The sequence below is a fragment of the Astatotilapia calliptera genome, chromosome 18 (assembly GCF_900246225.1).
Source record: "Astatotilapia calliptera chromosome 18, fAstCal1.2, whole genome shotgun sequence".
NCBI lineage: Eukaryota > Metazoa > Chordata > Actinopteri > Cichliformes > Cichlidae > Astatotilapia > Astatotilapia calliptera.
In genome coordinates, this window is record NC_039319.1 from 5,226,907 (window position 1) to 5,249,095 (window position 22,189).

General features: G+C 43.3%; 1 protein-coding gene across 7 annotated transcripts in view; it reads left to right on the plus strand.

The window, feature by feature from the left end:
- Window positions 1–22,189, plus strand: part of LOC113009931 (disco-interacting protein 2 homolog C) — a 226,316-nt gene that overhangs the window by 196,906 nt on the left and 7,221 nt on the right. For 4 of the 7 annotated variants that reach the window (XM_026148599.1, XM_026148603.1, XM_026148605.1 and 1 more), the window contains 11 exons: window positions 632–833; window positions 1,614–1,723; window positions 10,855–10,935; window positions 11,559–11,682; window positions 13,249–13,370; window positions 14,221–14,332; window positions 14,504–14,613; window positions 16,559–16,689; window positions 16,940–17,108; window positions 17,204–17,374; window positions 20,672–20,701. In XM_026148599.1, the coding sequence (XP_026004384.1) occupies window positions 632–833; window positions 1,614–1,723; window positions 10,855–10,935; window positions 11,559–11,682; window positions 13,249–13,370; window positions 14,221–14,332; window positions 14,504–14,613; window positions 16,559–16,689; window positions 16,940–17,108; window positions 17,204–17,374; window positions 20,672–20,701 (1,362 nt within the window). The remainder of the gene's footprint in view (window positions 1–631; window positions 834–1,613; window positions 1,724–10,854; window positions 10,936–11,558; window positions 11,683–13,248; window positions 13,371–14,220; window positions 14,333–14,503; window positions 14,614–16,558; window positions 16,690–16,939; window positions 17,109–17,203; window positions 17,375–20,671; window positions 20,702–22,189) is intronic. The other 3 variants (XM_026148601.1, XM_026148604.1, XM_026148600.1) reach the window with 2 other exon arrangements.

Here is a 22,189-nt window from a genome sequence, read left to right on the forward strand (position 1 = left end):
TTCGGTAGTGTGGACACCCAAGTTTGTGAATGCGATAACTTGAAAACGAGCCAACGTAGGATTTTGGAGTTCAAAATCTAAAAATCTAACACAACTTGTCTTTTTGTCTTTTCATCAGAAGCTGGAAAACTGCAGAATAGAACCAGCCTGGTCCTTTAACACAGCAGACACATTTTAACAGCCCACTTGCTGAAGTGACAAAACAGCTCTCACAGCCTCCTTCACTCCCAGAGTCATATAAACACACACACAGCTTGTGATACTATATTATGCATTCATACTGTATAGATAAAACCTGAGCTCACAGTCTCTGAGCCAGCGTGGCGACTGTGGCAAAGCTATAAAAGCCGTCTGGAGTTTTAACTGCTGCAGTAAAACCATTTCTCTTTATTCCTTCACCGCTGCAGATTCCGCCCGCGTGTTTTTCCATTTGGTTTGTCGGGTTGCAGAAGCAATCAGCGATTTCAAAAGAAGCTGAGATGAAACGATGGAGCAAAAAACGATCAAACACTAATATTATAGTAATCAAAGCAACAGCATAATAATATGATTTATTATCTTAGTTATTACCTTCGATACATTGTTTCATCTATAAATCTAAGCATACCTCTCCCAACACGATGTCTTCCAGGCGATAGACGGTATCCACCAGGTGGGGGTGTACTGCCTGGCTCTGGTCCCCTCCAACACTCTGCCCAAGACTCCACTGGGTGGCATCCACCTGTCCGAGACCAAGCAGCTCTTCCTGGAGGGGGCGCTGCACCCCTGCAACGTGCTCATGTGTCCGCACACCTGCGTAACGAACCTGCCCAAACCCCGGCAGAAGCAGCCAGGTACAGTACGAGGACGAGCGAATACGTGGGAGCACAGTTAAGGGATCCTCGTTATAGAGGCTCTTATAGCTTATAGAACAACTTGATGTCACATATAAACACACTAGATGTCCTTAAGTGGAGTTTTTACACACGCAGGATTACTTTTGTGGGAAAGGAGTGCTTTAAAGAAACCAGTAAGCTTTCTAAGCTGTTTCACTCACTAAATCTGCGTGACTCAAATCAGTGTGAAACATCACAACCCCTCCTGCCTCCTCATCTGAGCTTGAAATGATGGGCAGCATGTCACTGTATGTGAATGTGACTTCTGATAAAATAGCCGAACGCTGGCTTCAGTGATTGGATGTGTTCACCGTTTCCAGCTCAGGCAAGCAGAGGTGTCAACCGGAGTTTAGATGGAACGACCCAAACAAAGAAAAGAGAATCGAAGACAAAAATGTTCCAAGAAAGCACAAATTTAAAAAATCAGCTTCTCAATTTGGCCGCCCCACTTCCAGGGTCCTGATGTTGTGCGTGCTGACTCACAGTCGGTCTGTCACGGCCCTGTGCGGCGCTCGATTACATCGCAGCCATTGTTGACAGCTGTGCGTTTCCTGCCGTGACAATTCAATCCGTATTTTTGCATTTATACCAGTAATGTTTTTTAACTATCGTTGACTGTAGTCAGATAAAAATGTAGAATCCGTTTATTGTATTTGCTGAATGGGCGGCTTGATTCTGCGTGCAACAATTTCTTGTTCATACCGAGCTCTCGTCCCCGTCTCCCTGCTCCTCCTCCAGAGATCGGTCCTGCGTCTGTGATGGTCGGGAATCTGGTGTCGGGAAAGAGGATCGCCCAGGCCAGCGGCAGGGATCTGGGTCAGATCGAAGACAATGACCAGGCAAGGAAGGTGTGTGTGAGAGGGGGGTCTGCTGGTTTTCTGCATCATCGCCATCATCATAAACATTACACACACAAAGTACACATAATTAGGCATCTGGCTTCATTTCATGGCTTACTCCATTACGACTTATTCTCATTAATAACTCACTCAACAGAAAGTGTTAATGGTACCTTAATGGAGTCCTTGTCTGCCGTGTAAAGCACTGTAAACAACTCTCGCCTAATTTAATTGGTCTAATTAACTTAGTTGTGCTAGTTTTTGAAGCTTACTGAGTTATGTTGAGTTATCCTTACCTTCATCCAACAGACTGAGGAGTGTGTTTGTGCGTACTTGTTTCCTTTTAATAATTCATGGCTTGTTTTTTGAAGTACAGAACACTTTGCATTGGCAAAGCCTCGCAGTGCCCCGTGGGACTATTAATGTTTAACTCTGCTTGTGCTGTGATTGTTATTTCAGTCATTCCAGTCATTTTGTTGAGGCTGTGCGATGTGGTTTCCAGTGTTTGCGTAGCTGACAAAAATGTTAAGGTTTAGCTGTTGTTGGCCACCATGACTGAGGCTCCTGCAGCGCTGAATAACTCCCGGTGAGTGTTCGTGTTCCGGGTCGGTGCCCAGATGTTAATAAAAGCAGCGTTCCTTTAACGCTGCGCAGATGTACGGCTGAGGCTCGTCCGGCTGAGCTGGCTCTGCTTGACTTGAATAAGGGAAGAGATCCTGTATTACTTATATCAGAAGTGAACTTTGGAGCCGGCTAGCAGAGCGGCCGAGAGCTCTGTTCCCCATAATGGCGAGACGGGGCGGTGAGCAGAAGACAAAGACCTAAGGGAGCGAGTGGGAGTGTCAGTGTGGAGTCAGTCGCACAGGTAGGGAGGGGCCAATATGGATGCATTGAAAAGTGGGAAACATTATTTTAAAATATTTTAAATTACTGAATAGAGGACAAGATTTAGGACTCATCAGGCAAGTTGGGGAAAGAAAAAACCTTGCTAAGGAGCAAAATTAGTTTTTCTCTTCCAACTTTAGCATCAGCACCACACTTATAGGGAAACCCCCACTTGTGGTTAAATACCTGGGACTCTACACGAACAACTGAAGAAGCCTCTTGGAGGAGAGGAGAACTGTCCTCATGAACAAAAGGACTCAGGTTATATAAACTGCATTTAACTGTTTTCCTTTGGCATAAGACATTAAGTTCATGTTAGTCATTCTCACTGAATAATTAGTTAGTATAACTCGGCACGCTTAAGTTGTCTTAGATTTTTATTTTATTGTATTTTTAAGAAAAGCCAAATTTTTTATATTCCTGGTGGATCCACAGAAGAATGATGAGTTTTGGGGCTTAAAAAAAGCAAACATGGGATTTTTTTATCATCTTTTTTTTTTGCCTGGTATGTTTAAGCATCTGTACAGAAAAACTCAGTGTTATGCAAGAACAGAAAGCGGGCAGCATGCACAAAAGTAAATAAGGAAACCAAAAGAAAACACAGATGAGACAAAATGAGGTGATTTAAATACACAGTAGAGAGACGGAGAGATTAGGAGTGATGAATAGCAGGAGGTGGTGTGCCTTACTGACAGAAGCGATTTTCCTCTCGTCTCTCGTGCTGAAAATGTCATCAGTCAGCAGTGTTGGGAAGGTTACTTTTAAAATGTATTCCGTTACAGAATACATGCCCCAAAATGTATTCTGTAACGTATTCCATTACGTTACTCAATGAGAGTAACGTATTCTGAATACTTTGGATTACTTAATATATTATCGTGCTTTTTACAACAACGTGAATGTACTATTGCTGTGTGATTTATTACTATTACTGAAGGTCCGCGACTCCGAACTGTAGTAAAGGGACCTCTGACTAATACGGCGGGGTCCCTGTCGGCTCGTAGCCGAAAAATAACTTTACTTTGTTGTGTGGGTCAACTTTTCTTGCGAGAGACAGAGAGGCGTTGAAAGGCTGCTCCAACGGAACTTATTGTTTTCGGAGGAAAACACGAACACGGTGTACAGTCGAGTCTTAATAGCTTACTTACAACTGGGCTCGTCAGGCTCTCTTCTTGGCTGCAGTGGTTATTATTATATTTACATGCTTCCAGCTCCCGTTTTTGCTCGATGACAACTCGTACCTTTCCACTCGCCTTTTTCTCCCTCCTCGCGCTCACAGACACATAACGTGTATGGCAGTCCATTCTCCCTGCAACACGGACTACACTGCCCATGATGCTGCATTCTTTAGAGCTATGCTTGTAGCATTCTGCCTGTTAGCTTAGCACAACAACAACAACAAAAAGGCGCTCTCTCACCCAGGAAACACACAGTCGCAGAGAGAGAGAGCGTCACCCTGTAACCATGGCAACCGTAACGCTGCCGCCTGGAACGAAAGAACGTAGCTGTCAAACAAACCCAAACAGTCCTGACCCGCGACAATATGAAACAGGAAAGTACCGCAGTGTAATCCATTTATTTCAACAAAGTAACTGTATTCTGAATACCACCTTTTTAAACGGTAACTGTAACGGAATACAGTTACTCATATCTTGTATTTTAAATACGTAACGGCGGTACATGTATTCCGTTACTCCCCAACACTGTCAGTCAGGCAGCCGGCAGCAGAGAACGCACACTCTGTAGACTCTGATGAAAAGAGACAGGCCCTAAATAATAACAACCACCACCTCCACCGCAGCGCGCTGGGAGGCTGCTGCAGCCTCAGCCTCGCTCTCAACATGCCGCATGTGTGTTTGGATGCCGACAAACAGATGAGATGTCTCCTGTAGTGTGTGTAGATACAGCTGTATTCAAAGGTTACGACACCTATCGACGACTGTCGAGGTGAGGAGAAGTGAAGCCGACATTAAAACACAAGCTTTTCTTTTTGTTTCTTCACTGCACGGTCGTTGCACAGCGTTTGCACAAGTTAAACCGAGAAGACCACAGATAAGTTAACAGGCGTCCATACGCAGGAGGAGCACCAGCATAGAGGCGTTTTCCACAGATACAGAAACACTAGTGCCTTGAGTTCTTGGTTGGTTAAGGCTGCTTATTGAGAAGCTATGCACTAACAATTGATTCACATCAAATTCTAACTTTTTTTGTAATTTTTCTTCTCACAATTTAAATATATTTAATCTCAAATCAGCAGTTTCCCGTATGTTCCTAAAACATCCAGATTTCTGTTCTGCCACTTAGGAAACTCTGCTAAAATAAGACAGTTCACAAAGTAATGACAAATGAAACTGGGATGATCCCAGCAGTGATGATCCGCTCAGACTGGGACACAAACTGCGGCTCGGCTCGACTGCAGAATAATCCAGGAACGGGTTACATATTTGCTTTAAATGCGTTGATTGATGTTTTGAAGGCAGGTTTAATTTGAAGAGTGTGTTTGTGTTTTAGTTTTTACTGTGAAAATCCTGAAGCGTGCTGAGGGTGACGCCATCTTTACTCTAGAGAAGGATCAGGACGTAGGGTTTGTGTTTACTGCTGCTGCTTGGCCTCATCATCATTGTGTTTATTGGGACATTTGTTGTCTGATCCGCTCATTCATTCATCGCTCCACTTTACCCCACTTCCTCCCTCCATGTCCATCCCACTGAAAACCAGGCCCTCTGTGCGGATGAGTGAAACAACCCCAACTTCCTGTATTTATTAAAATGTTTTCTGTGTAACTTCATAGAGAGTAAAATATGATTCACTACGAGTGTCTTCTCACATTCCTCTTCTAATAACGTTGATTTGCCCGGCGATGGTTGACTGAGCACTAAACGCTCACACTGGGATGAGCTCAGCCTCTGTAGACAGGACTGCTTGTCTCATGACTTCATGGAAAATTATTATTTCATTACGGCTGTTTCCATAAAGCAGCATGAAAAAAACAAACAAACACAAAGAAGAAACTGTAACTTATGGAAGAGGATTAGAGCCACTGGGGAAAAAAGGAGGGGGGTGTCCTTCTTTGCAAGAATTCTATCAGCAAGTTTCAAGTGTTTCTATTTTTCTAATAACTCAGGCTTCTTTTTGCAGACCCTAACAATCAAAGTGAATAAAATCTGTGGCAAATGCTGATTTCAGCATTCACACATACAATGGTCACCATAATTCAGTAATATCCAAAAAGGAGCTTTTATTTCCAGGTTCTAATGCCAAAAGATTTTTTAAAAACATAATAGCTCTTAAGTGGAATTGAAAACTACGACAGGCTTGTTTTGAATGCTGTGCATACACTGTGCACATGTTAGCCACATAATTAAAAACACCTGCCTAACATTGTGCTGTGAAACACCTTTTACCCTTCAGGGAACGGATGTGGGACCGCTGGCTGTGTCCTGTGTTGTGTGACTGGGACACTGGCAGCAGGTCCTTTGGCTCCTGTGGATCAAACTCTCTGGCACATCCCCCAGATGCCTGTGATGTTTTGGGATTTTAGGGTTCGGTGGTCAGGGTAACACCTTGTCTTACTGCCTGGTCTATAGCAATGCCCGTGCTGGTGGTAAATGTGCAAAGATACAGCCTCATAAAATCACACATAACAGAACCCAAAGTTGTTGGGTTGTTTTAAAGTTGTTTGGCTGTTTGAGGCTTTGATCCTGCCTGAAGGTCTTTGCATCTTTACCTCAAAATGATCCCTTGGCATTAAATTCAACATAGCCTAAGAGGAAAAATGTAATATCTCACTTCAGACCACCATACAAACAGTTTTCTAGCTTCGTAGTCGGCGCAGTGCAACAGATGCCACTAGAAGGGTTTAGCAGTTTTCTTCATCCAAGTGATGTAATACCGGCCAGGTGGCTGCTGTGTCGTGTTTCATTGAAGCGATTGTCCTCTCTGATAATGACATCAGATACAACTGAGCAACTCGGTGTTTTAGCCCGAGAATTCGGCACCCTCGCTCACATGCTGATAAAATGCTACAATACGAGACCAGATTTGTATCTGCAGACAGAAGCTCTTTGTGTCGCTGTTTAGCATGCCAGCCCCCTCTCTCACAGATAACACGAGCTTTATCTGCAGGCAGGTTCCAGTTCTTCCAGGCTTCGGGTTTAACTGCAGGCCAAAGCATCTTTTACAAACAGCAACAAACAACTTTACCCTCCTCCTGAAGGTTAAGCACAAAGCCCGCTTGTGTAAAGCAAACGTTTGGATCCCCCTCGTTAATACACGTGCAGCCACGGAGCTGCAAGGTGTTTAGGACATTTCACCACGCAGCAGATGGCAACGTATGAGGGAGCTGGAACGGAAGCAAACTCTAATTTGCTGTTATGAAAGTTTCATGAAAGCTCAGAGCTGAGCCCACAAGCAGCTGAGTGATGTTTTCATCAGAGCAGAGAGACCTCCTTTAAATCTTTGCACCCCCTCGAGGTCTGCCATGCGTGAAGCTGGTGGCGAGCAGATGACGCCATCTTTCGTCAGCCAGACTCTGAGGGTTATAATATCGAAACTGGAAACTTGGAGCTGAGCGATGGTTTCAGCAGCAGAACGCTGTGGGTCGTACCGCAGTGTTTGAAGAGTCGTTTAAATTAACAGTTTTGATAAGTGAGGCATTAATCTGCTCACAGCTTACATTAAAAACCACAAGAAAGCAGCATTAATCACACACATGGATTTTACTTTCACACACGAGATACATTTTACTGTTATTCGAAAGGATTCATCATATTTATGTCTGCGGATTTGCTTTAACAACCTCTGCTCGAGCAGACACGCTGAGATAAACCCACCGAGGTTTATCTCTGAGGTTCATCAGAGGACAGACGCCTTCAGGAGTCGGTGGAGACCAAACCTGAACTCAAAGTGAGCGTCTGTTAGTTGATAGTGCTGTTGCTATTTTTTCATATATCTATAGATTCTATAGATATTCTAATAGATGGGCAGCGCGGCGGCACTGGGTTTGATGCACATCTGGCCTTTCCGTGTGGTTTGCATGTTCTCCCCGTGTCCCTCCGGGTAATCACAAAAATGTAACATTTTCTGTAAACTCTGTGAATCTCGGGCAGCTCGACTTGCGGGAAGTGTTTCCAGCTGCGCGTCATGTAGCTGGAGTCGAGTGTTTTAACCGATGCATGAAACTATACATCTTTAGACATAAGTTGTAACGGCCGCTGTTTTCTTTGTGAGTATTTATTACACGGTGTGCTGCGGGGAAAGGCCTGTTCTAACGTTTGAGTCTAAGGTTTATTTTTTAGCACCTGGCGGCTCTTTTTTACTTCTCATCCGTAAATAATCTGCTCTTTCACGTGATTCAGTTTATTTTGAAAAGTCTCAACAGGATCTTGAGCTTTATTGTGAAAGGTTTATGTGGAACATAAACAAGCGGACACGCGAAGGTGTTACCGTCGTTGTTGCTAACGACAACGCATAAAAACAGGCGCTTGTCCGTCTGTAGTGTGGTTATATTAAATATAAGAGAAAGAGAGAACTTTAAGAAATGAATATAGCCACTACAGTGTCCATCAAAACGGTGAAAAAATATTGCCGTAAACAGTTTATTTTGCGACAGCACGAAACAAACGATAGCGTAAAATGAAACGATGGACGTTTTTATATCGTCATCCGATATATATCGTTATATCGAACAGCCCTAGTCTCAGTCACATATGGATGATGGGGGGGCTGAGACAGAACTCATTGTTACCACATTCTGAAGTTTTGCTACAAATTATTACATTTTTAAAAACGTTGTTGCTATCATAAAGGTTGCTGGCATTATTAAAGATGTCCTAATTACTGATATACAGCGTTATAATGAAGTGCTTTTCTTTGAGGTGGCGCACAGCTTTGAAGTTATAATTAAAGATTATTCAGACTTTGTAATGATTATCCTCATTTGCTAAGCAGAAAGGTGGGAGAGATCCTGTGGGTACGAGAAGGTAAACACACAGCCCGTACAGCAGGTTAGTAGCTGTTACCTCCTCTGGATTGTCCGCTCGGGTTAGTTTCAATCAATAATCATCTGCTCCAATCAGCACCTGATTAGGCTTTAAAAAAACATCTTCCTTCAACTGTCTCTCTCTCTCTCTAAATCAGCAGGTTCATCACTAGAGTCTCCAGAGAGCAAAATATGTGTTACTTTTAATTCACTGGTCCTAATAAATTTCAAATGTGGCTGATCTATTTTGTATTCAGGGTGTGAACAGAGTGGGGCTCATCTGGGATTTGGATCTCAGGGTCTCTGAAATCTTACCAGAATGCTTCTCCTTTATTTCAGTGCGTGCCGTATTCTTTCCTCACAGCTGAAAAAGTGTCCACGAGCAAACCTCCGTGGGCTCTGTCGATGAGGAAAAAACCTCGTCTCCTCTTCTGCAGCTGCAGGAGCAACAGTTTACATACCATTAAAGCTTCTGTAGCAGTGTAATTCAGTGTTGTGTAGCTGGTCCCAGTCGGTGAAATTTGCAGTACAAATCAAGCGCACCCGGCCTCTTCCCAGATGTGACGGACACGGTGCGGTGCAGAGGTTCATTTGTTTTTACGGTCGAAGGATTAAGAGTCTGAAAGCCAAATTCTCATCTGTCACCAAAGCGTCTGGCAGCATGAACACACACACAGACACACACATATAAAGTGATGTTCTCTGGCAGAGCAAAGCTCAACAGGCATGACTTTCACTCCAGCAGCAAATCTTGAAAAATTCATGAGCCCAGAAACAAACTCGCCCTGTCTCGAGGCGTTCTCTCCTCCCAGCTGTAATTTCCATCACGCTCGCTTTTTGTCTCTGTTTTTGTGAAGAATGAAGATCTTGTTGCCTTTCCACTAACATCGCCCTCCTTCCTCCGTATTTCTCTGACAAATTAAGTGCATCACCTTAATTTCCCCGCACGCTGTCGAGTCACTGAGCTGCCAAGATCTCATTTTATCAGGATACTTCATCAGCATTCGGTCTGCGTCTCAGCAGAGCTCCAACGCTGTAAAACATATTGGGAGCAGAGTTTTTGCCATTATTGGTTGCCGTCACAGGGCTCGTTTCTAAGAAAACGTGCTCGCGTGATAAACTGTGGTGATATTTTAGCTGTAAAAATACTGCCATTTAAAGAATTTACTGGTGGTGATAACTGAGAAAAGTTCTTCCAATCTCCCGTTTTATTCACGGGCATCTTCATGCACATTTTAAGATGTTCAAGTCAGCTGATCACCTGTTCACGAGCTGAGATTTAGACAGTTTTGCAGCTGACTTTGGCTGTTTGTATGCCACTTGTACGTTCACTCAATTTGATTCAAAAACCTTTTTGAACTCTGTTGCATTTTTAAAGCATCGGTCCTTCCAGCTGCAGGTCTGGGGTCACTGGGGTGCATTCAGAGTTTCTAGTAAATTAAATATTGTCTTAAAAAAAGACATGCAGTGAGTTTCCATTAATAAAAAAAACATGCATTTGCCAGACCTCTAACATATGTAACAACTTGATAGACTGACACTATAATATATGTGTATGACAGATGTTTAATACAAGTGATGCAAGCAGTCGTCTGTCTAAACCTGGACCGCACATGTCATGTTGGGTTGCACATGGCATCTGTTGTTATTGCTGTTAACCGGAGCTGCTCTCCATTCCTGAATAAATGCAACTCACAGTTATGCAGTGGTCGTTAGTTTGGCTGCCTCTGATGAAGTATGTACCAAACATGTTCAGTAGGGGGCGTATTGGGACTGAGGACAGGCCATGTGGAGGTTTTCCTTCCTGCTGTGATTGGTGCTTGCTAGTAGAGGATTGTGTGATTGGAGGGGTTTTCCCTCTAATGTTGTAGGTCTGCACCTTCACACTGTTGTTGGGATTTGCATTTACTTGAAATGAACTGAAACAGCTGCGAGACCCGGGTGCTTCCATCCCTGCCATCCCGGTGTCTCTGTCCAGTCGTTTCCACCAAGGACCATCAGAGGTGGTTCTCTGCTGCAGCAGCAGCTCCGATACTTCTGCTAGCATCCCGCACGTCTCCAGCCCGACCCCGGTCACCTTCAGCACAGATGATCTGAGCGTACACTGTTTTTGTTATGTTTTTGGGTTTCAAAGAGACTAGAATGATTCCTTCAATCCATTTCTCAGATTGAAAATTCAGAAAGAATGTCGAGTGCTGCTCTGCTGGATATTTCATGGTTATTATTTATGGTTACAATTTATAATCTCATTGTTTTTACTGATTGTGTCTTTTAGTTCCTCTTCCTGTCTGAGGTGTTACAATGGAGAGCCCAGACCACTCCAGACCACGTCCTGTACACACTCCTCAACTCCAGGGTGAGTCCTCACAGTACACACACACACACTCACACTGTATGAGATGATATTGATTTTATAGAATCTTACCAAAAATAGTATGATAAGGTCAGCAGGGGTGTTCAGAAATGGCTTATCTTTCTCAGTCTTGGCAGACAGAGCTTCATAGTTTGTTTAAATAATAATATTTTAAAGCTTTAAAATATTAAATCTACATTATTCTGTTTTTTTGCCTCAAAGGTTTGCTTTAAAGCGTGATATAAATCATATGTTATGATATAGAACTCCTAAATAATCTAGAAAATGACTTAAGGTGCTGAAGTATAGGTGACGTGTATGTATTACATGGGAAGGAGCTTTAACAGGAATCAGTTGGGCTGTTTGAAGCAGTGCGTGTGCTTTTAAAGGGAGGCAGAAATGAAAAGAAGATGCAGGTCTTTCTTTCTGCTCTGTGTTGGCTGAAGAAAAAGAATCCGGGCTGGGAGGTGTTCACCACTGTTAGTTTGCATAATGGCAATAGGATCCGCCGGGTTGTTTACAGCTGTTCACCGCTGAGATGCTGCAACGGAAAATGTGACATGACACTTACTGATGCACGCTGCTGATTGCATGTGTCAATCTTCTGTGTGTGTCCCCTCCCCCAGGGTACGATAGCCAGCTCTCTGACTTGTGTTCAGCTGCACAAGAGAGCAGAGAAGATCGCCGCCATGCTGGCTGAACGGGGCCACCTGCAGGATGGAGACCACGTTGCACTGGTCTACCCTCCAGGTAAACACTGACAGCAGGTCAGCTTGCTGTACTTGTGTCTCTGCGGTGACACTGCAGGATGTCATAGATTTACTGAAATCCCTCAAATTTTCAAAATAAAAGCTGATCTGAACCAGGAAAAAAAAAAAGCTTGGAAAAGTGTCCTGATTAATATTAATGTACTACATGGACAGATGTACCTGGATTCGGAGCCACACACAGACTCAGCTATTGTTACATAACGGGAGCAATATGAGCCCCGACCCTCTATGACGAATATATTGGGTAAATGAACAAATCGATGCAGACAGACTTAGGAAACGGTTTTAGAGAACTGAAGGTTACACATTAATCATTTTAGTTTTTGAATCTTTGACCTACAGTTGTCTTTTATTGCTGTGATTGCTGATTGGTCCAAAACAGCAGATTGGACCTTTTTTTTATTATTAAAAACAATTAAAAATTAGAAAGAAAAGACAAAAATGCCAAAAATAATAATTTAGACCAGTGCTTATGTTAATGTTTATTAATATTTACTTTATAACGGAAATTGTCATTTGGAATCTGTTTTTAATGATTTTAAATGAGCATCTATTAATTTAAAAATCAAACCATCTTTCATTTGAATGCATTTTTTCTTCCCTTCTGTTTAACTGAAGTTCAAAAAACACAGAGTGCAGATGAATAAATGAAAATGATTTTAAATGCAACTACAGGACACACATAATACCACACAGGCTGTAACCAGCATTCATTCTGTAAAATTATCTGATGCTAAAAGTTGTGCATTGAAAAAAAATAAGTAGAAGTTTTTAAACAGAGTCTGACAAATGTTCAGAAAGTATTAAAATAAACAGACTTATGTATAAAATTGCCCCTTGTGCCTATGCATTATATCTTACAATTATTATTACTCATTCACTAATGTAGCAGTGCTCGTTTTTTATTAATTGAAAAAAAATGTGAAAATGATGCATGTTTGATTTCCCACAAGCCGAAGTTACACTTCCACAGTGCTTCTTTGGGACGATGGAAAATAATAATTATTTGGGCATCGAGTGAAAAACCGTCATTGTAATTATGACAACATATAAAGTGTTTGAGTGGATAACCTTATTATACTTTCAGTGACTGCCCTATACAAGCAAAAGAAATGAAAGGATGGATGAAGTTTCTAGAGAACGACTTGTACTAAAATGGGTTAAATGCGACTTTTTTAACGATCCTTTAAATTGTTGACGTTTAACAAGGACAAACTTGGGATGTTTTAAAATGAGGAATGAAGGACGCGGCAAACATGTTCAGTGAGTTCGGTTAGATCGAAGAGAGCGCCGCGGGGAAAAACAAGGAGGACGCAGGAAGTGTAATTACCCTCTGAGACACAGCGCGCCGTGTCCATCACAGTAGGACAGACGCAGCCGTGCAGGAAAAACAACCCGACACGATCAGATTTTCTTAAAGCTGCATTCAATTAACGGCCCCGAGGGTCCATCGCTCAGTATACGGCACCTTAATACCTGTAACTAATTTAAGTTTTCCAAATTCACCCCCTCTTATTTCTTCTCTCATCTCTACATCCTCTCCCAGGAATCGACCTCATCGTGGCGTTTTATGGCTGCCTTTACGCCGGCTGTGTGCCAATCACGGTGCGGCCGCCTCACCCGCAAAACATCGCCACCACGCTGCCCACCGTCAAGATGATCGTGGAGGTAAACCAACACTGTGACGGCTCTAATCACTACTCTGTGGTTAAAGTATTTGAGAAAAACGTGAATGATCATGTAGGTGCAAGTCACCGCCCCCTCTACACCTCACTTCCTGTTTTCTTAATTTAAAAATTAATGAGAATATTTTGACAGCTTCAGCAGTTTATTCTTAGCAGATGCAGGTATTTCTAAGAAAACCTGACATGTGGATGTAGGCGAGGGTTTAAAAAGATAAAAGAAACACACAGACAGTTGTTCATTTAAGTAAAGGCCAAATTACCTACAAATCTACTTTTCTGTGTCTGTAAATATAAAAGATATTGATTTCTTAGATGACGTAGTCACAATAACTTAAAACTGAAAACTTTTAATATTTACTATATTCATTCCTGAGATTCTCACTCCAGAACTTTACGACCTTAAAAACATAAAATTCTGGGAAAGCTGTTGTTTTACTTTGAAAAGCCCAGGAGTGCATTTCAGGCGGGAACTTAAAAGTCGTAACGTAGACTTAATGCCAACGAAATAGTTGTGACGTGGACATAATCCGTTTAATTTGAGTGTTATAAAAATGATTTCCAAAAGCTACATAGACGTTGATATCCTGGCACCTTTGGCAGTTTATATTCCAGGTTTCGGAGGAGTTAGAGGACAGACGTGCATACGTACACTGTGATCATTATAATAAGATTATTATTATTAAACCAGCCCAAGAAAAAGTGAACAGATGAATCGTGTGAATAACGGGAGGTAAAGCTGAGCTGAGGAGCGATTATTTCTCCGCACTGTTGGAGTCGTTCAGTTACTGCTGATCTGTTTTTTATGAATGATCTGTGCGCGCTGAATCGTGCAGGTGAGCCGGTCGGTGTGCGTGATGACCACGCAGGTCATCACTAAACTGCTGAGGTCCAAAGAAGCCTCGGCGGCCGTGGATGTCCGGACCTGGCCTCCTGTCATGGACACAGGTAGGCGATTTGTTTTTTGAGGGCACCCTGCAAGTGATTAAACACAGTTTGGTTAATGAACAGGTGATCAATGTGAATAAAAAAACAGTGACTGAGTAATAAAACTAACACTAAGCTGTGTATTTTATAATTCATCATCTCTGACGTGAGAAAATTGATTGTTTCCTTTAGACGATTTGCCAAAGAAGAAACCTCCTCTGCTGTATAAACCGTCCAACCCCGACACCCTGGCCTACCTGGACTTCAGTGTCTCCACCACCGGCATGCTCGCTGGAGTCAAAGTAAGCACACACTCACACACACTACACCAACACACAGCTAATGATGACATTTAATGTTGTTTATCCACATTAGCAGCATAGCTCCAGTTATTCCCAGCAGAAAAAACACATGGTTTGGAGGAGAGCCAGAGACTTTTATTTTGAAACTCTTCTTCTATCAAGAAGAGATTTTTACTCTGTTATTATTCGTGTGGTGCTGAAGAAAAGCTTAAAACAGGAGGAAGTGCTGACGTGTTTTTGTGCAGCAGAGCCTGGAAGTCTGTTCGAGGGGAGCAGATAGATGGTGGTGACATTTTAAAGATTAAAGTGATTATTGATTCACTGCAGTAAAACAAACCTCCATCCTGTGCTCAGCTCGTTGCTGCTGTTCATCTGGTGTGCGCGTCTGAGTGAAAGTGAAGTCATTTTCCTGTTTGGCCTCTAATCTGCCTGCGGATGCTCACAGAGAGAGAACGTAAACTTAAAAATCTGTTTCCATAAAATCGAAAGAAACTAAAGCAGTAAAAGAAGTTATCTTGTAAACTTTTCGTCTCCTAAAGTTTTGCTGATTGAAAAGAATATCAGAAAATGTCACAAACTAACAAAATCATTTAATTAGACGGCTTTTCCTGATAAGATAGTCCAGATAACGTCCACAGTCCCAGCTGAGAAATATAAACCTCTCCAGCTTGTCCTGGGTCTACCCCGAGGACTCCTGCTAGCGGGACATGCCTGAAACAGTTCATGCAGGAGCGATCCTAATCAGAGGTCTGAACCCTCCTCAAGCAGCTTCTCTCGATGCCCCTCCCAAGTGACTGAGCTCCTCACCCGTCTCTAAGAGAGAGTCCAGAGGAAGCTCACTCCTGCTGCTTGTGTCTGGGATCTAAGTCCTCCGATCACTAGGAACATATCTATCTATTGACACGTTTGTGATGAAATGACACATAATGTCAAATTTTGCTCTCTTGCTGTTGTAAAGAAATAAAGACATGAGATCCTGATTATCTCCAAAAGGTAATGAGTCCTCCTGACCTCCATGGTGGAGGTAAGCTCGATTCTCCTTGAATCATCAACACGGCTGAAGTAACGATTGACACTGCTGCAGCTATATTTTTGGACAAGTACTTACGCAACTTCATTAGTTTGCCCAAGGACACTAGAGGAGCCAGGCATCAAACCACCAACCTTCCTACCTGAAACCAAACCTCCACTTCTTACTTTCACACAGCTTCACATGGTGCGATCGTGTCTTTGTTTCTTTTCTGCTCGTTGTTTTGTGCTCAGTTTGCCACAAATGCTAATTTTCATACTGTTCACACCAGCTGTGAGTGTATGCAACACACACACACACACACACACACACACACACACACACACACACACACACACACACACACACACACACACACACACACACACACACACACACACACACCCCTCATTAATGAATTCTTTGAGAAAAACACACTAATCAGAATGACAAAAAGAGCAGGACAGGAGGAAACAATGTCAGCGTATTTTCTCGTGTGCTGCTAAATTTCCCGTCCATTATGTTTAACCACTGTGCTTAATGAGCAAATCAGTCAAAGCCGGGATATTAACGATGCAACTGGTGCCGAAACACAATGGGCGCAAACAAGACCGCCAGTTCACGTGGCCACTGCCGCCTCCAGACTGTTGTTATGCTAATTAATGAACTAAAAGTGAATTAATCATTTTTATCTCAACCAGTGAAAGAGGTTTGTCTCAATCCTTTGGATTTTCTTTGCTCCAAGTTGAAAACCCCACAGCCGATTCTCAGTTTTGCTTGAAAAACCTCCCAGCAGCACAGAGACGATCTCCACAGGTCTCCACTGACTGAAACAAATAAACAGCACAGAGTTTTCAAGCCTACTTTCATAATTTTTTTTTAGTAAAAAGTGCACTGACAAAGAAGAAGATTTTCATGTGAGATTTTCTCCTGCAGATGTCTCACACAGCCACCAGTGCCTTCTGCCGCTCCATCAAGCTGCAGTGTGAGCTTTACCCGTCCAGAGAGGTCGCCATCTGCTTGGACCCGTACTGCGGCCTGGGCTTTGTCCTCTGGTGCCTTTGCAGGTCGGCAATCGTAGTTCCTAGTTCTTATTTAGAGCTAAAATGGAAGTTTTTAGCATTTCTTACTTTCTGAATGTTCCTGTTTGAGGCTTTTATATGACCAGGTTGTTTCTGTTTTCTCTGCTCTTTAAGTTTCAGTATAATTAATAATCACTAGTTTGTGTTTTCCTTTGTATTCATGACTGACATGTTTGTAGCTCTTTAATCATGTAACCGTGCAGCCTCGCCGTACTCGGCGCTCTCCTCTCTGCAGTGTGTACTCAGGTCACCAGTCCATCCTGATCCCTCCGTCCGAGCTGGAAGTGAACCCGGCTCTCTGGCTGTCAGCCGTCAGTCAGTACAAAGTTCGCGACACCTTCTGCTCCTACAGCGTCATGGAGCTCTGCACCAAAGGCCTCGGCCTGCAGACGGACTCGCTGAAGGTAAAGCGGTGCGGGCGGCTCCGTCTCACGGAAACCTTGGTTGAATTTAACGACCGACAAACCTTCTGACTGTGAAATCCTTTCTGTCCCGTCAGGCTCGAGGGCTGGACTTGTCTCGAGTGAGGACCTGCGTGGTTGTAGCAGAGGAGCGTCCCAGGATAGCCCTGACGCAGTCCTTCTCCAAACTCTTCAAGGACCTGGGACTCCACCCCCGAGCCGTCAGCACCTCCTTCGGCTGCAGGGTCAACCTGGCAATCTGCCTGCAGGTCTGTCCGACTTCCTGCTTCTGCTTTGCCTTCGAGCATTTCTTGGTGTCACGTTTAAGAACCTAGCTGGGTTTTTTTTTGTAGGACAGGCATGTTATTAGCGGTTGTGCTCAATATTCGGTATTGAAGAAAGAATTCCAGGAATTCCTTAACCCTCACTGTGGCATCTGCAGCTTGGGTACATGTGAAACAAGTTTCTCATTAACAAAAACTAAGATCTGATTCAAACGAGGACTCAAACATGTAAAAACTCCATTGTTAGAAGTTTGTAACTGAGAAAGGAAGATTTACATCATCTTCATCACATGAGTGCGGTATGTGCAGATCAGGCAGCCTGAGATTTTGCAGAGTTTAGGGTATCAGAGAATTTATCCTTTCATATTTAATGATACAAGGGTATTCTTGCGTTTAAGGCATTAACCACAGTTCTCTGATCCCTACATCAGAAATTATTATGCATTAAGTAGAAAAGTGTGAAACTGGGTGGAAACCCCCCCAAATATCTGTTCCAACGACATTAACTCTATCCTACTCGGATGAACATGAGGGAAATTCAACTTAACAGCAGATAAATCACATTAAACCGAGGCTGTGGTTATATCTGCTCGTCTACTTTAATCCACGAGGTACAAGGAGGATTTTGTCCGTTATTCGGCTGAGCAGATGGTCGTCACTGTCAGTCCATCACAAGCGCAGACGACGGTCTGATGCGTTACACCTTGACAGGATGGAGTAGGAGAAATGTTGAACTGTTTGAGTCCAGCTGAAGTAAACCAGCAGACGTGCGTCACGTTTCAGGCACCGTGGTACAAAGCACGGTTGATATCTTAAAGAAGCTTTTCCTAAAGACGCCAAAGAACGTATGTGGAGCTTTCCTGTTTTTCACCTGTCGAGGATCTATGCCACAGCCGCACGTACTTGGAAATTTGAAAAAGAACAAAACTTATGGAATATGAACGTTTGATCCTGTGCTTCAGTCTGTTGTCTGGTATAAAATACTGTAAAGTGATTACAGTAATACGGATTGATCACCTCCAGTGAGATCTTCTGGGAAAGCCAGTCAGAGGAAGCTGTTTGGCTTGATTTGGTTTATTCATCCGACTGCTGTGTTTCATGTTTTTCCTTATATGACAGTACCTGTGGGACTGCTTGTATGGTGAGGTCTGAATAATAAGCTCTGAGCTATCTTTGGTGAACGGCACGTTTACACCACTGTCCTTGGTACTGGGTGCGTCCCAGATCTGAGTATCAGAATGAAACCAAAGAAGAGTCGAGATGACTGAAGATGCAGCATTTTAAAATATCTGTCTCTTAGTGTTTGCCCCTGAGCGAAGCTTAAAGAGTCTTAGACCTACAGATGTGGTCAGAAGTTTACATCTACTCCAACTTTTTTGGCCAAAAGCTTGTTGATGGGTACCACACGGTCTGGTTGAGTTGCGACTTGCTAAGGACTATTTTAACCACTTTCTGGTAGTTCACTCCCCTCAGTTCTGACTATCTTCCCTCTCTTCGTTATCATGTGTGGTGTGAATCGATGGTCTCGTTCACTCTTAGCATACAGCTCGATGTGTACATGTCATCTGTATGGCTGACAACTGCTCCACTCTGTAGTCAGTCTTGTTAATGATCTCATTGAGGGGGTTTATGTCTATGCAGAACCGCTATAGCTCAGGACCAACGTAGGTGGTCAGGGCCTGTCCCTTTCTTTGATATGTGCCACTGTGATGGTTACTAGAGCCTCTTCAGGGTGGTTGCTGTGGTTAGATCCACTGAGCTTGTCCTGTGCTCTTCCAGTATTGCTCTGTCTCATATTATTTCCCTGCTACTGTGTGGAACAGCTGGTTTCTCCTGCCTTCTAACGCTTTCTCTTCAAGCAGAGGCCAAGTTCAGCCTCCAGCAGCGTAGATCAGCTGGTTAGCAGGTATTGTCCGTAGTGCTGCATTGGTAACCTATCCTACTGTAACTCAACGATCACTTGGGGCTTGGTACCCAATCTCGGGGTGGGGGTGATGATATCATCGTAGCATGTTTGTTGTACCCCTTCTGTTGGGTATCAAAGATTCAATTTAACGCCGTCTGCTGGGGTTACTTGTGTAGTAGCGTTCCAACACACGTCTATTGCCCAGTGATACCTTCTTGTTCCAGTAGCCACTTCCTCAGGGTGCCCTGGCTCCTCAACACCTGATCTGAGCCGGTATGACTTACTGCTTCAGGTAGGCTTGGTTAGACATGGGGGGGTCTAGCCCAGGACCCTTACTGGATACGGACGGCCCAGGCGGGAATTCGTAAACTTCAACTTGTGCACCTTATTCTTCTTTTTCCAAAACAGGTCATTCATGTTCATCACAAGTGGATGTAAACAAGCAGATGAGATGAAAAATTATATTTTTACAAAGTGTGATGTCGAGCAACAGAAACAGCAGTTCTTCTGTGCTCGGTGTTTCTGTTGTTTCTTCGAGGCCTGCTGGGTAAACACCGAGAACAAGTCGAAGATGTTTGATTTCCCCACAAGAAAAGATCACAGATATCCAGCCTTTAACGAGTTTTTAACAGTCAGCAAATCTAGCCGATCTCTGCTGAAGTGCAGTTTTGTTCACAGCTTCGTTTATCACTTGAAGGATTTCTGCAACTCCTGCTCAGCTGAAGCCTGTAAGAGCGTTCGGACCGCAATGCAAGAACGTCTGAATGTGCCGTTTTTGCAGATGCGCGGCGTTCGTCCGGAACAGTCGGAGGGTTGGACACTAAAAAACAAAAAGTCATTCTCTTCACCTGCAGAGCGGTTTTTCATTTCCTGTATGTCTCAGGTTCAGGACCATCCTCCATTTCAAGCTGATCATTGCTTTTACATTTCAGATCTGATTTGCAGCTTTCAGCCACGTCAGGAATTAAATGAATTGTTAGAAAAGTTATTATAACGATTTTACAGACTTAATGGGGAGATATGAAACTCTAATATAATTTAGCCTTTTAATCGTCAGCGAGTTTAATTTGCAGACTCGCATGCTAACACAGTCGTAACACTGAAATCGTCACACACTAACTTACTGTAAGCTTTAACTTTGTTTGGCAGCTTTAAATGAGCAGATTAACATTTGGCTGAAGACTCTTTTCTGTTCTTACTGCTTGTTTTGGTTTTCTGAGTTTTACCCTTTTGACATTTTTTTCTTACTTCCTTGTTTTGTGCGTAACCCCACCCACATTTCTCATACTTGGTTTTGTCTCCACCTTCCCTCCTTCTTTACTTCCTCTTCTACCCCTTCACTTTCCTCCTCCTCCGCCCCCTCTTTGCTGCTGTAGCCTCACAGGCTGGGAAAACTTGCCGACCAGGTAGGGAACCACCATCAACCTTCCCCGCCCAACAGCAGTAACCGCCACCATCACCACCCCACTGCCTGCCAGCACACCTCTCATCAGATGGCTTTAGATCTAAGTTTAAGAGACGCTTGGCTGGGTCTCACGGCACTTAGTCAATATCAGGGACACTGGAGCAGCTTTACTCTGTGGATTTCGCCCACTCAGTATTTTGGCTGAACTTTGACATGAGATGAATTATTATACTTTCCAGGAGAAAACCCCCCCAAATCTGTAGATGTGTTACTCACAGCTGACACGTCTCCAGTCAGATGAATTATAAATACAGATGATTGACATCTGTTCTGTTCCCAGCAACAAAAAGAACAAACAGCAGAACATTTGCAATAAAATCCATCTTAGAATAGCTCAAATAAAGCAGCATAGCCACTCTGCTATAACCCACAAATTTGTGAACTAGACCTTTAGTTGGGCTGGAGAGGAGCCCCAGACAACAGTGACTCATCGATCACAAGCTAGCCGCGCCCTGCTTTAACTAGGACATAATTTATAAAATGCTACACCAAAGAAAGGTAGTGATTAAGACCAAAGACTCATTAGGAGACTGTCTTCCAGTGTAATCAGCGGGTGACGCCCCTCGTCTCTATCTGGAGTCACCCGCTCCCGCTTTCACTTCTCTTCTTCCGTCTATGATTCTGCTCTGATTTGCATGTATGGCTCGATTTTTTTTCATCATAGAAACATGCAAGCAAATCTTCCTTTATATGGAAAAAGCATAGAGGCTGTAGCCATAAAACTACTGCATATAAATAACATAAGACTGAGTAAAGAGACAGATGTAAGGCAAGTGGCATTATAAAACAATTAAGGAAAGGAACCACCAAACAATAGGCTAGTAAAAAATTATCAGATCTATAAGATTATTAAGACTGTAAAGTAGATGGTCATGAGAATTTGCATAATTAAGATTAAGGAACTGACCTCCCAGCCCATTGTTCCTTCAGTGGGCTGGTTTCAGTCATTATGCAAATGTACTGTTTATAAGATTGAAACCTGCAGTCAGCTGAGACTGAAGAAGTCACCTGTACGAGTGACGAAACGTTTCTCCCACAAAACGCTACGTCCAGCTGATCAGAATCCGCTTTTGGAGATTGACTTTCCTGGATGATTGAGAATGCATCAAGACGTTTCCACTGCTATCAACAAGCTCGTTAGCCGCAGCAGCTCAGTGCTGCAGCTAACTCCCAGAAATCACGAATATGTGACAGTGCAAGGATACATGTGCATGTGCCTCTCTGTGGTGTGAGTCCAGCACCAAAGGATGTTTGCTCTGCCTGTTCCAATCAAATTTCCCTTTGCCAATAAATCACTGAATACTCTTGAAGCGGTCACTGCCTGAAGTCTCTTCAGAGAGGGCGTTTGCATTTTTGCACTGTGGGTGTGTGGGCGTAAGACTCCCAGGATGCCGCTGTGTGTCCGGTGGTGGGTTTTTAATCCTGGATT